Source organism: Asterias rubens, chromosome 6, assembly GCF_902459465.1.
Source record: "Asterias rubens chromosome 6, eAstRub1.3, whole genome shotgun sequence".
NCBI lineage: Eukaryota > Metazoa > Echinodermata > Asteroidea > Forcipulatida > Asteriidae > Asterias > Asterias rubens.
This window is the reverse complement of record NC_047067.1, coordinates 7,544,419-7,558,936: the sequence shown is the minus strand read 5'-3', so window position 1 is coordinate 7,558,936 and position 14,518 is coordinate 7,544,419. Positions and strand designations below refer to the sequence as shown.

Here is a 14,518-nt window from a genome sequence, read left to right as displayed (position 1 = left end):
ATTTGTGTTCTTTCAGATGTCTTATAAATGGCTCAGGCCTGAAGTCGTTTAATATTTGAGTGAGAAATAACTTTTTTTCTCAAAAATTACGTTGCTTCAAAGAGAGCAATTTTTCACAATCAACACCTCTCCATTACTCTTTACCAAGTATTGAGTAATTACCAATAGTATCTAGTGCCTTTTAAGAGTTGTGTTTTTTTCTCATCTTATTTTGTTTATTCAACCGTTCAGGTTTGTACTAAAAGAACTCCTAGACACAGAGCGAGACTTTGTGAAGGATCTTCGATACGTGACGACCCGTTTCATCCCTCCCATTGAGCACCCCAACGTTCCCGCTGCTCTCAGGGGCAAGAAAGATGACATCTTCGGCAACATCAAAGAGATCTATGATTTTCATAACAGGTAAGACTTGTTCTCGATGAGGGACCAAGTAGAACTAATGAGAATAGGTAGCAGCAGGACTGGGAGTATTATGCACTACTAACTGGTAGTTGCATTGCAGCCATCTTGATTACTACCTCCATTCAACTCATTCCTTTCTATTGTTGTTTAACAAACCGGGCTGGTTGGCATGGAAGGCCGAATGTAAGTAATACACTAATCAATAGGAGACTTTCCAACGCTAGGTGGCAGCAGACATACCGGGTAAATTTCCATTGTTTACGTAGTTCTGAACATGCGCATAATTCTGAGAACAATGGATTTACCCGGTAAGTCTGCTGCCCTCTATCGTCCCAGAAAGTCTCCCATTGATCAACATATGTTTTAAAGGGAAGGTACACATTTGGGAATTATCAAAGACCAGTCTTCTCACTTGGTGTATCCCATCATAAGCATAAAAATAACAAGCCTGTGAAAATTTGGGCTCAATCGGTCATCGAAGTTGCGAGAAAATAATGGAAGAAAAAAACACCCTTGTTGGACGAATTTGTGTGCTTTCAGATAGGAATAGAAGACTTCTAGCTAGAAGTCTTTTATTATTTTAGTGAGAAATTACCTCTTTCTCAAAAACTACGTTACTTCAGAGGGAGTTGTTTCCCACAATGTTTTATACTATCAACAGCTCTCCAATGCTCGTTACCAAGTCAGTTTTTAAGTTAATATATACCTTCCCTTTAACCAAATTCAATATGTTCTGCCAACTTTAAATAAATAAAAATACCTCCCGTGATTGTTGGCTTTGTTTTTAACAAATTTGATAATATATTTGAATATTTGTGTAACATTGTTACAAACAGAAGCTATCTGTTTTTGTTTTTTATTTATGGCTTTACATAGTTTTCCAACCTGGGTTGGCCAAAAACTTGTTTTATAAACCCAAACTGAGGCCGTGTTCGAATTGGTGGCTACGGCTGTGGCTACGACCGTTGCCAGGTGTGTTGCTAAGGGCGTCCTATACTTCAATGCTTGATGACGCGGCGATCCGGCCGTAGCCGTGGCCGTAGCCGCCAATTCGGATCGGGCCTGTGTTTGTAAGGTTTTTATAGTCAGGTTTCATTTTGATATAAATTGACATTCCTTATTGCGGTGTGTACACAGGAAACATGACATTAATGCTGGCAAAAATGATAACAGTCTATTTGCATGTACTCTTGCATTTAACAGTCAGTTCCATCATGAGTTGGAGGAGTGTGAAAACGACGCCAACAGCATAGCCAGGGCATTCATTAAGTGGGTGAGTAGATAGCCTTCAGAAAGTTTTGAATTTGGATTTGGATATTTATTCTCAGCGCTCTAATAAGTTGAGCCAAATGAGAAAAGACACTGAAGAAGTTTCAGTTTTAGATAATGGAGGAAAATCCCAGAGAATTATTTCAGGGAAAACCCACGCAGTCAAGTAGGAACTGAAAACCCAAATCTACATAGTGCCCCCACGGTGGGATTCGAACCGGGGTCCCAGAGGTGGAAGGCGAGGCAAGACACCACTACACCAACCTCTACACCACTACTTTATACATTTTGGAGTTTTTATCTAAAAGCCTACTTGGTTCACCGATGGTGATAGAGGTAAGCTTCCTCTGGAATTGTTTTGTCCGAAGTGCCCCTGGTAATTAGAAATCAATAAACGTAATGTTTAAGGGAAGCTTTCTACCAACATTATCTTCAAACTGTGTAAGTTTAACGTAAATCTGTGGACATTTTGCATTTTGTGTCTTACAAAATGTACCCAAACCCTTTAAGAATTGCTGATATTGATATATATATTCCTACTTTACAGCAATCTACCTTCATTAACCTACACGTCCAGTACTGCAAGAACAAACCCAAAGCAGATAATGTGCTCACTCCAGCGGCAAAAGCCTTCTTTCTGGTAAGTCCCAAAATTGGAAACCCTCAAGCTTGAAGATGCTTCTTAAGTGTATTCAGAGTAACTGTTGATGTAACAAATGACAACAAGAATAAAAATGAAGACAACCACAGTGGATGGTATACAAATACTGAATGTTTATGAGTGCAATGGTGCAAATATTTTCATGAGTTGAACATTCCATCTTTCAGCAAATGAAAATTTTCTCAATATTATATTGCACAAATGAAAAACATTCATTATTTGTTTGATATAACATCCAAGTAGATCTTTATTTTGAGACACGCGAGTGCCGTAATGTGCCCTGCAGTAACTACTGCTGCATTATCAAAGACACGTGCAAGCAGTAATGTAAATCGTATGGAACGGCAAATGAATGATGAATGGAACTAAAAATGCTTGGTGAATGACGTAGCGTGCAATGATACGTTTACTTGCTATCACGTGACGGACCATCCTCCAATCAAACGGCAAGGATCTGCTTGGGTGTTATATAATATTGAAATTTATTCTGTAGGTTTTTGTTTATGAAGATGATTTATTCATGATATTTCTTTGCCTTTTGACAGCAATATGGCGGTGGTACTGGTCCAGGCCAATTAGGTCTAGGTGACTACCTCATCAAGCCAGTACAGAGGATCACCAAGTATCAACTACTCCTCAAGGAGATTGTCAAGTACACATCCAGAGCCAAGGAGGATTGCAGTGAACTTGAGGTAGGAAGATCGGCAGAGACGAGGAGGACAAGTTTGATAAAAGAAAATTTTGCTGATTTTTCCCTCTGAACAAAATTCTTCTTAAAGAAACTGGACACTATTGGTAATTGTCAAAGACTAGTCTTCACAGTTGGTGTATCTCAACATATGCATAAAATAACAAACTTGTGAAAATTTGAGCTCAATCGGTCGTCGAAGTTGCGAGATATTAATGAAAGAAAAAAAACACCCTAGTCGCCTGAAGTTGTTTCAGATGCTTGATTTCGAGACCTCAAATTCTAAATCTGAGGTCTCGAAATCAAATTCGTGGAAAATTACTTCTTTCTCAAAAACTACGTCACTTTAGAGGGAGCTGTTTCTCACAATGTTTTATACTATCAACCTCTCCCCATTACTCGTATTCAAGAAAGGTTTTATGATAATAATTATTTTGAGTAATTACCAATAGTGTTTACTGCCTTTAATGAAGAATGGTAAATAGCAGTAATATTGGAAAACTTTAATGTTCATAGTTATTTGATGTTTATATTTTATGTCTTTTTTGTTGGGGGGGGGGGATGGGGAATTTGTACCCTCCTTCCCTTCAGTGGCTACTTATATTATTCAAGTTGTATTTTATGATACAGGTATCTATAATTCTTATCTTCAATCTTTTGAAAATTCTTTTGTCTTTCCCCAGCTTAAACATCAGTTAGGTGGCTTATTCGCAAAGTCGAAAGGAGGGTCCCAAAGAATAAACAAAGAAGAACAGAACACCAAGAAAATTTAATTTAATTAGTTTTGCTGGTCACTTTTCAAGAGCCTAATAACAACAGTTATTTATTTGTCTTGCAGTTTGCGTTAAATGTGATGATTGAAGTTCCAAAGAGAGCGAATGATTTAATGCATCTGAGACTCATTGAAGGCTTCCAGGTAAGTGCTTATTATTATTATTATTATTATTATTATTACTATTACTGGTTTATTGTAAAAACATCTGCTTGTCGCAGTCCAGAGACTGAATTAAAATACAGATTTACATTATTATCTAAACATTTTAAAAAGCAGAGGAGAAAATTTATACACAAGAAAAATTGGAAAATTAAGAGCAAAATTAGATAAAACAAAAACAATAAATATTTAACAAGCACACTAAACTAACAAACCCAACTGAGACCAACCAAAAAAACACAACAAACAAACAACCAAACGAACATCCAAACAAACAAACACCCCGACATACAAACAAACCCCAAGGAACAGCAGCCCGACAAACATACCCCCCCCCCCCGCCAACAGACACCACAACAAACACCCCAACAAGCAAACAAACAAACAAACAAACAAACAAACGAACAAACAAACAATCAAACACCCCAACAAACAAACAAACAAACGAACGAACAGGGTATTAAAGCCAGTGGACACTATTGGTAATTGTCAAAGACCAGTCTTCTTACTTGGTATATCTCAACATACACATAAAATGACCAACCTGTGAAAATTTGAGCTCAATCGGTCATCGAAGTTGCGAGATAATAATGAAAGAAAAAACACCCTTGTCACACGAAGTTGTGTGCTTTCAGATGCTTGATTTCAAGACCTCAAATTCTTAACTTGAGGTCTCGGAATCAAATTCGTGGAAAATTACTTCTTTCTCGAAAACTACATGTACGTCACTTCAGATGGAGCCGTTTCTCACAATGTTTTATACCATCAACGTTCCCCTTACTCGTTACCAAATAAGGTTTTATGCTAATAATTATTTTGAGTAATTACCAATAGTGTCCACTGCCTTTATTAAATCTCCTTGAGCATTAAATTTTAATATACTTTAGAATGAAAGGGTAACAGGATATTTGATATGTTGTTCAGAGTCGTCATGATGGCATACAGATCTTCTAAGATCACTTCACTTGTTACCAATTACACAGAGGATTGTGTTTAAAGGAACACGTTGCCTTGGATCGGTCGATTTGGTCTTTGAAAAGCGTTTGTAACCGTTTTTTATAAAATGCGTATGGGTAGAAAGATGTTGGGACTCCCATAAATGGCCGACCGTGTTAGGTCGCACAGTAAAAGGAAAACCACGCAATTTCAAGGCAAACTTGTGTAGATCATTGTATTCTACTTTTAAAACATCTTTCCAAACATATGCATTTTATAAAAAGGGTTACAAACACTTTTTATAGACCAACTCGTCCGATCCAAGGCAACGTGTTCCTTTAAGATTCTTTTATTTGTAAAACAATTATTTCATCATCCGGCACCAGAGTATTTTAATGAGTGTCTTGAGTTGTATTGACCTTTGCGTACAAAGCTCCACTCTAATGCAGATCCATCTCGGCTAACTCTTTCCCATGAGACTAAACATTGACTGTTACAGCAGCTTAAGAGTGGAATGAACTTCCCTCCTTTGTTAAATCTGCTCCATCAGTGCATGAGTTTAAGAAGATCCTCAAAACATACATCTTTCCTAATTGATTTATTATTGCCATTTTGTTTGTATAGTGTTTAATGATTTGTTGATATATTGCTCATTACTGTTGTAAACGCTGTGATATAGTTATACTATGAGTAGTGTACCTTAATGCATAATAATAATAAGTGAGAGTCGCTCTTATTTCCTAATTCAGCGTGACGTAACTGAACTCGGCAAGCTATACCGTCAGGATTTCTTCTCGGCATGGTCAGGAAAGCCCAAGGGACGAGGCAAGGAGCGATACCTCTTCCTCTTCAAAGATGTCTTGATGTTCACTAAACCCAGGAAGGAACTGAAAGGAGATGTGGTGGGCTACGTCTACAAGAGTCATCTTATCGTAAGTAATAAAACGACTCCAGAAGCAGACATGACATTCCTTGTACTTATCGTCTGATTTCCAATTTATTTTTGCCCTTGGAAAAATCAGGAAAACTGTGATTAAATTCCCTGAGAAGTCTATTAAAGCCTAACCCATATGTTCGTGTAGGTCAGCCAATAAAATTGTCCTACTATTTTTCCAAGGACCCAATATCATGCCTGCATTAGAACACTGATTTGGCTTTCAAAATTGGGATAATAATAATAATAGTTTATTAAAATTATATTGCGCTCTCTCCAGGGACATAATAATAAAAATACCAGTAAGAAAATTGAGATTCATTTATAAAGGATTTGTTTTGTCAGTGTAATGTTAGTTTACATAAATTGAGGCAAAATTTTTAAAGCAAGGGACAAGAAAAGTCACCCGTGAAAGCTGGATACATTGTCAACTTGCTAAGAAAACAGAGAAAAAAAACACATAATAAATACACATTATTAGTTTTATTAAAGCAGCAAAAACAATCCAAGAAGGTTCTCGGGGTTCCACTTACAGACCCAAGACTCTTACTACTCATCTTATTAACTCTTGATTATTTCTCCCAGGTTGGCAGTCTGATTGTATCAGAGGACATGGCTGATGAGAGACGGTTTGAGATCTCCCAAGGAAGATCGTCCACATTAACACTTCAGGTAAAGGTTTCATCCAAGTGAATATGAGCTCCCCCTCCTAGTCTGCAGAAATTATTGCTAAATTTTGTTGGCATGTTTTAAAAGGTTTGGGTACTTTTTGTACTAAACAAAACACAAAAACCCACGGATTTACATTAAAGTAACACGGTTTAAAGATAATGATGGTAGAATTCCGCCCTTAAAATATAACTTGATGGTGTGCTGCAGTTTTCAAGAAATTAGTAGAACAATTTCATTTAAATAATTGTTTGTTTCAGCGAGACAAAAATTATGTAGCATGAACAACCGATGTATGCAACTCTCCTGAAAACATTGCTCTGTGATCTTCTTTTTTTCTCTCAAAAACATGACAACCAATTAAAGTTGAAATTTCTACTGGTAAATTATATGACATGCACATCTTCATTCACAGTGAGTAGAGATTTGTGTCGTGGCCTAAAACCTGATCATCAAAAGGTATCAAAACCCTTCAAATGGAAGCCAAATTTTAACCACTCTTAAAAAAAAAAAACCCCAAAAAACGTTTTGTTCTGTTGGTTTCTTTCAAACAGGGTAAGACGAAGTACATGAAGGAGGCGTGGGTGAAAGCCCTTCGAGACTTGATAGCGGAGGTGCCGAAGGATCTTAAGGAAGGGAAGTCATCCACTGAACGACGTCTAGGTATGTACTCTTAACATTGTAGTATTTTTATGAACTGACTGGTTTTTTTTGGCTGACAGTTGAAGGAATATTTTGATTTGAGCTGTCATTGTTTGCTGTGTTAAAACCATCCATTGGAGTTTAATAGATGTTACATTTGCATCGGGGATAAAGAATATTAATTTTGGTTTTTACCCATGCAGCGATGTGTGTTAGCACTGTATACTTAGTACTTTCCTGAGTACTGTGATAAAATATCACAGGCATATTTACTCGGATGGGATGTGACTGTGATATTTTTCACAGGACTCAGGAAAGTACTGAGTATACAGTGCTAACACACATCGGTGTATATGGGTAAAACCAAAATTAATATCCATTGGAGTTGTTAGTTGCATCAGAAAAATTATTAAAATAAAAAATAAAAAATTCTGCATTATTAAATGACTGTGAAAGTCTCGCCCGTATTGATGGCTTGAAAACAACTCAAACCAAGACTATATTTTTTGATGAAATCAATTTAAACAAAATTCTAATTATACAACTTTCTTGAAAAATAAAATGTCCACAGCATTTTGTTATACATGTAAATACAATTTAGATTTTATGAACTGTAACAAATTTGTTAATACAGATATTGAAGCACAATTGAAACTTGGGAATTTTTTTTAAACCCCATGCGCCAATCATACTCAGCTTTGTGCGACCATTTTCATATGTTTAATGAAAACATGAACATCAGTTGGTCAAAATTCTCAAATATTAACAAGTAACTGGAAATTTGAAGTCAATATATATCTCAGGGTTTCGTTGTTGATTTGTGAAATGATTTATTTTACTTTTTTTCATGTCCACATTTCACTTTTCCAACAAAATGGTATAGTTTTCATGGCCATAATTGAGATATACATGTAAGACATAAAAACTGCATTACTCTCCAAAAAGACAAAATTATATTGCTCACACAATTTTAAAAAGCACCCAAATATAAAAAATTTGAAAGTTGCAAAAGGCAGATACAAATTTTTGGAGGAAACAAAAGTCTCAATATGGTTAGGACCATGGTCCCGGAATTTTGAATACGTATGAGACTTGCACAGTCCGTATCTAACATAGTCCCTTTGCGAAACCACGGCTGCGGCTTTGGATTCGGCTTGATGCTCCGTTTTCTCATCTGAAGACGAGAGCGCGTATACGCAAATATGTCAAAACAACCGGCGGGGCCAAGGTAGCCTGAGCCAAATCCAAAGCCGAAGCCGTTACTTCGAAAAGGGGCCATAGATTCTAGAGGTGTCACTGATTTAAATATTGAATGCATGTGTCTTGTGTGTGTGTGTTTGGAGGAAGAAGTTGTTCACTAATAAAATAACAACCAAAGCACAATTAAAAGAAAATTAACAATACAAAGGTAGTTAGCAGGCACATTTGTACTGAAATGTTTTCCTGAATTTGACCGCGTTGATTTTGTTTCCAACAAATACATACCACCGGATGTAGAAAAAACATACCTGCATGCTGATAAAAAGAACATTGCCATTGTAATGCAAACTTGTCGCATTCCAACAAATACATACCACATTGTCATTTTATTGCCGTAGAAGTGTAGAAATTGCAACAGCGATAGCAACTGATTTTTTTCCCAAAAATATATTTTTGTCTGCTCAGAACTATTTCGTAACAATAATGATTAAAAGGTCCTTACATGAAAAACGAATGCAGACTCCCCTTGATCAATAAACCCCAATACCGGGAGCTCCAAAAGTATGCAAAAGCATTTCAAATCAATACAAATTTCACTAAGGACCTAATAGTTCTGAGCAGACATTTTTGACAATGCTGACTGGCATTGTTGTTGGGGATCAGAGAACAATGAATTTCTTTATAGACCCTGTTTACAACACGCATTGCACATACACCCGAATCTCCTGTCCGTTATTTTGTGTGTCAAAAGCGTTCAAAAAAAGGATAGCACATGTTTTTACGCACTCGGAATAATGCGCTTATACCGTGCATGTTTTGACACACAATGTGCATGTGCATGTGTATGTGCGCTGCGCATTGTGAATAGGGTCTATTATTTTTTCCTCCCTTTTCATTAATTGAGTGCACTCCCCATTTAGCAACCCTTAACATTTTCTTAACTAATGTTCATTCCTTGTGTGCTGTGTGACGGAAACCCACCCTGACCCTTGACCCCTGCCCATATCCAGTTCACTCACCAATCATGACACGTAAGCGGCGTGCTCTCTCCATGCTTTCATCAGGAAGTTCCATGTCATCACTGCTATCGGAACCAGGTATTATATAAGTACAAAGTAGTCTTCCCTCTGGGAAAAGTGGCACATTCTATGAGGAATGAGAGATTCTATATGGATAGAAGTAGACTAAATCCCGGTTCATACGAATGCGAAAGCGAAGTTAATCTTGACGTCACTTGCCTTTTTTCGCAGCGAATGATTTGCAGGAGTTGAGCACAAGCTTAGTCAACTGATGTGAATTATTCGTTGCGAATTTGTGACAACAAAATTTGAGTCGCAATCGCATTTGCAGGAAGTATGAACCAGGTTTCGTCCGTGTTGAAAAAGACTTATTCCATTTAGAATTGCAAGCTCTTCCATTTGGAATAAAGTTATTCCAACTACATGTAGAAGGTACATTAAAAACAAAGTACATACAGAAAAATATTGCAATTTGCATATGGACTACACCAAAGTCCATGAGGAAAATCAGGTCCAGTTTAACTCTGTTATGAAGAAAAGTATTCAATACAAATAAGCAGTCTGGTTGGAAAGGGGCCAAATTGTTAGAGGTATATCATTGGTAGTATACGACATCCTTAGCAATAGTTGTAGCCATAGCTTAACTGCCAATTCGAACATGGCCTAAGCAATAAGACCGTTGTATAGCTAGCTCCAACCATAACGCATATCTCTATGACACCAGTCCATATGTAAACTTCATTGGCAACATTATACTGAGTGTGGCGTCCACCTCTTGACATACATCAAAAAGGACTATGTTTTCAATATTTTTGTGCCTATTTAAGAACCTTGCCTGAGAATGCATAGCATGTGGAAACAGCTTTTGTAGTTGGTGGCAAGAACATTGCAGTAATAAAGTTAACAATATAGACTAAATCTAATAGTGATAGATGTTAAACTTGCATGAGGGATACTCCCTGCACCATTGTGTTTTAGCACTGTATACTAAATCTAAATCTATACTAAACATTTAACCATTTTAACCAACTAGCTAAAACATTAACCAAGATATTAGCATAACAGACGCCACTAGTTACTCTTTTCTCCTGAAGACACAGAGAGTATACTAATAGAAATGGCTCTTGTCATGGCTGTACCCACAAGTTTACTATTATTAATAGTTTATTCTTATGTTTTACACCAACATCACTTAGGTAAGATTTAAATTACAGCGAGCTGAAAACTTTCTGACTACCCACTCAATAAAGCGATCAAATATGGGCAGCTCCACAAGAAAGCTCAACTGATCCCAACCAAAACTTCTTAGGTACTAGATATTTTATATGATTTGAGGCAGGACAGTTCTTTTCAGAACCGAGTAGTCTCCCAAACAATCCGATAAATCTACTCCGCCATGGTAGAATATAGAAAGACAGTTCTCCAAAGAACAAACTCTACCTGGCAAGTAGATACACACATGGTGTTACCGCAAACCAAATATATATTGCTAGATATTTTATTAATGGTAGAATTTGTTCTTGATGTGCAGGTCTCCTTGGCAACATGAGCAAATCCACTGAGTCCCTAAGTAGCTTGATGTCCAGTCCGTCCTTGCTGAATGTCCCCCGTTCAGGTCGGGGTAGCGTCGACAGTATGATGGGTTCAGCAGAGTTTAGTGCTTTCAGCGCAGTAAGTATGATACATCTCTTTCTTTTAAATTGTTTTATTTTTATTTTGTATTGGTTTATGATGATCTGTCTTTTAATTTGTGGTGTGTTGTGGCCTTGCGGTTAAGAGCACCGGATTCAAACTCTGGTGTTTATGATCAGCAGAGTGTCGGTTCGAGTCGCAGGTGTGACACCTGTGTCCTTAAGGAAGACACTTAACCATGATGCTTCCTCGTTCAAATTAGGACCCCAATGGAAATAAGCCTAAGATATTGGCTTTGTTAAGTTATCCTTGGATATTTTTGTGCAAGTTTTGTTATCTTATGTTCTAATTTGGTTTATTTTATTTCATCGTCTTTTCTCTTCCGTTGTTGTGTATGTATTTTTTTGACTTGTTTTTATCTGAACAAATCAGATTATCCAAAATCAAATCAGAAAGCTGTTGGTACCGAGTGTTGTGCAACGCACGTAAAATAACCCAGTGCACTTATCAAAAAGAGAAGGGGTTTGCCTTGGTGTTCCTGGTTTGATTAGCAGCATATTGCGCGACAGCACCTTGTAAACATGGTGCTATGTGTAAGTAGGTCTCATAATTCAAATGTAGTCACACATACCTTGCCGGAAAGTACTGTATGTTGAAGTGCCTGGAGCGTCACTGAGTGACAGATATGCAAGTTTTATAAGAAGCCATGATTTTTATTATTATTGTTAATTTTCCTTAGCTTATTCCGTCCGTGGGATCAACCTATGAAGTCGTAGAGGATATGGTGGCAGAAGGGCACAGATCTAAGGAGCTTTATAGAGGGGACATGGTCAAGCTACTAGAGGTCTGCGATAATAACATGTTCCACGTCCTGACCTTACCGGTGGATGAATCCAGCCCAGGAATTGAGGGCTACGTCTCCCCTGGCCTGGTCAAGAAGATTGGCTCATCTGAAGGTAAACAATTTGTATTTTGCCATTTGTATTATTTAGCCATTTAAAACCTCAAGCATGCTCGAACTAAATTCATTTGAGGTAGAAATAGCAGGAGCTGAAAATTACTATATTTTGTTTTGTTTGTTGGTTTGTTCATTAATTTCCACTCAAGTAAACAAAAAGTCATAAAACATTGGCTTTGAAGAAAATAATACATATCGAGCGAAGGGCCATCTAGAAACCCATAGGGCTTGTATCGATGACACTAAGTAGTTGCAAATGGAAAAGTGGGGGTATTCATGCAAAACTAGGAGTCAAGGATTTTCTGTAACTGTATTTCTGTAATTGTCGTTTCTTTCCTTTCGGACATTAGCAAACAAAACCCTAAATTTTATACATTTTCTTTGTTTCTTGCAGAACATCCCTACTTCACAGAAAGAGTCAAATCCCGCACCGTATTTGCCGACGAGACCGCCATCTTAACCTGCTCCTTCCTTGGCAAGCCTTCACCGACGGCAACCTGGTCGCTGGCTAACCACCTCAGCCATGACGACAAACGCTTGGAGTTTGTCACCACTGAGGAAAGCTCAACATTGATACTGTACAATACAGTCATACGGGATACCGGGGAGTATGCGTGCACCGTGGAGAATTCTAGCGGCTCTACTTGCTGTTCGGCCAGGCTTGATGTCAAAGGTATTTTTTTTGTTTTGAACAGACAATTAATATTTATGGTCCAATAAATGTACATTAGCAATTTGATGATTTCTAATCTGAATTTTTGCTATAAACCTTATTCAAACAAGAAATATTTCTGAATAATAAACTCAAGCTCTTTTCAGGGGTATATGTGTACCTGTGAGGGCATAGATGGTTCTTGTGATTGATTTAGATTATTAGGCATATTTGTTGCACAGGCTGTATGCTCCCTAGGGAGCTGAGATGGTTTAAGCGATAAATTAAATTGCCAAATGACCAGAGGTAATAATGTTGGATGCGCTCTGAGACCCTTGTGTGTTAAGAGCGATATGCAACGATTTTTGTTATTATTACAATCGTTACAATCTCCTTATTTCCTTACCAATGGTCAGGTGCTTATTCAACAAGCAGTACTCCAACAGACCTAGAAGACGTCCGGGAAGGCTGTACCTCCAGCCCCGCCGTCTCCCCGACCTACCCCGAGCCGCCCCTCCTGGTTCGCTCCTCCTCCCTGGAGAACCTCACCACCCTCCCGGAAGACTTTGACGTCCTCCCGACCGAGATCATCCGGGCCTCCTCCGTCTCCGGACGGGGGATGCTGAGCTCCACCCGCAGGGCGTCCAGCTTGGAAACGACCAAGGAGAAGATTGGAAGTTTCCGGAAACACTTCAAGCGGGCGTTCAGCAGCGTTGGAGCGGAGAGAGACAAGATTCTTCATAACTTACAGAGAGCGCCAAGCGGGGGCAGCAATCAGTAAGTAGGATTTTGTATGTTTAATTTTAATTTTGATATTTATGCAAGTCGCTAGACACACAGGGCCTGAAGGTATGGGCTACAATCAACTATTTTCACCAGGGGCTGTTGCCACCTACTCCTGGGGCAGATACAGGGCTACCCCCTTTACAGTCCATACGGATGTACATTGTAGGTTTGGTTATCATCCTTTAGAAGCCTGGCTGGTACATGTAGAGCAGAAAGCACTACCTCTCCAATTTTACGAAGCAATCATGGTTAAGTGTCTTGCTTAAGGACACAAGTGTCACGACCGGGGTTCGCACCCACACTCTGCTGATCAAACACCAGAGCTTGAATTTGGTGCTCTTAACCGCTTGGCCATGACAGGGCTTACCTGCGACCCTGTTCATATTGAAATAGGTTACAAGTAAACAAAATTGTACAAAAACATGTAAAAAATTAAAAAAATAGAAATCGCATTAAAATTCAAGGTGTAAACATTCAGAAACTTACAACAATAAAAACAATTTAAAAAGAAGATACCACCCTCAGCTTTGCAGCACATGTGTCACAATATGTGGTTGGAAAAAGAAAGAAATAAAAAAGAAAAAAAAGAAAAAAAAAAAACCAGAAACATAAAAGAATAATTCCGGGTCCTGGCAAGTGAGGGCGGTGTATATTTTCCGTAGCTCTCAGTGTTACATTAAGGTATGACAAAGCCCAGTGTTGATGTCTTGGTTTTCATTTTTGGTTCCTTCATACATTCAATGCACGCATTGGAGCCAATGAGTGTATTTCAAGTTGGGACCCGTTTAGGTTCTCAATGAGGTTTCCTTTACACATTCAATGCACGCATTGGTAACAATGAGCATATTCCAAGTTGGGACCCGTTTAGGTTCTCAATTTTTTTTCCTTCTCACAATTGAAACCAACAGAAGCAATCTAAGTTGGGACCCGTTTTATACATGTAGGTTCCTAATTTTGTTTCCTCCACACGTCCAAGACATACATACATGTTCAAACCAACAACTTCCCATAATGATTAAATACGTGCAAGACGAGGATGGGATGAATGTGCAGCTCATGCATGTCTAGTCACATTATCCAGTGATTTTGTTGATGTACAATAACACACTTGACGGTATAGGGTAGCTAAGATTGAG

General features: G+C 38.1%; 1 protein-coding gene across 2 annotated transcripts in view; it reads left to right on the top strand.

The window, feature by feature from the left end:
• Positions 1–14,518, top strand: part of LOC117291257 — an 81,109-nt gene that overhangs the window by 51,423 nt on the left and 15,168 nt on the right. The window contains exons 19-31 of one of the 2 annotated variants that reach the window (XM_033772881.1): positions 232–402; positions 1,606–1,675; positions 2,219–2,311; positions 2,878–3,024; positions 3,859–3,936; positions 5,640–5,822; positions 6,410–6,496; positions 7,048–7,156; positions 9,346–9,432; positions 10,886–11,025; positions 11,726–11,942; positions 12,339–12,617; positions 13,013–13,373. In XM_033772881.1, the coding sequence (XP_033628772.1) occupies positions 232–402; positions 1,606–1,675; positions 2,219–2,311; positions 2,878–3,024; positions 3,859–3,936; positions 5,640–5,822; positions 6,410–6,496; positions 7,048–7,156; positions 9,346–9,432; positions 10,886–11,025; positions 11,726–11,942; positions 12,339–12,617; positions 13,013–13,373 (2,022 nt within the window). The remainder of the gene's footprint in view (positions 1–231; positions 403–1,605; positions 1,676–2,218; positions 2,312–2,877; positions 3,025–3,858; positions 3,937–5,639; positions 5,823–6,409; positions 6,497–7,047; positions 7,157–9,345; positions 9,433–10,885; positions 11,026–11,725; positions 11,943–12,338; positions 12,618–13,012; positions 13,374–14,518) is intronic. The other variant, XM_033772882.1, reaches the window with a different exon arrangement.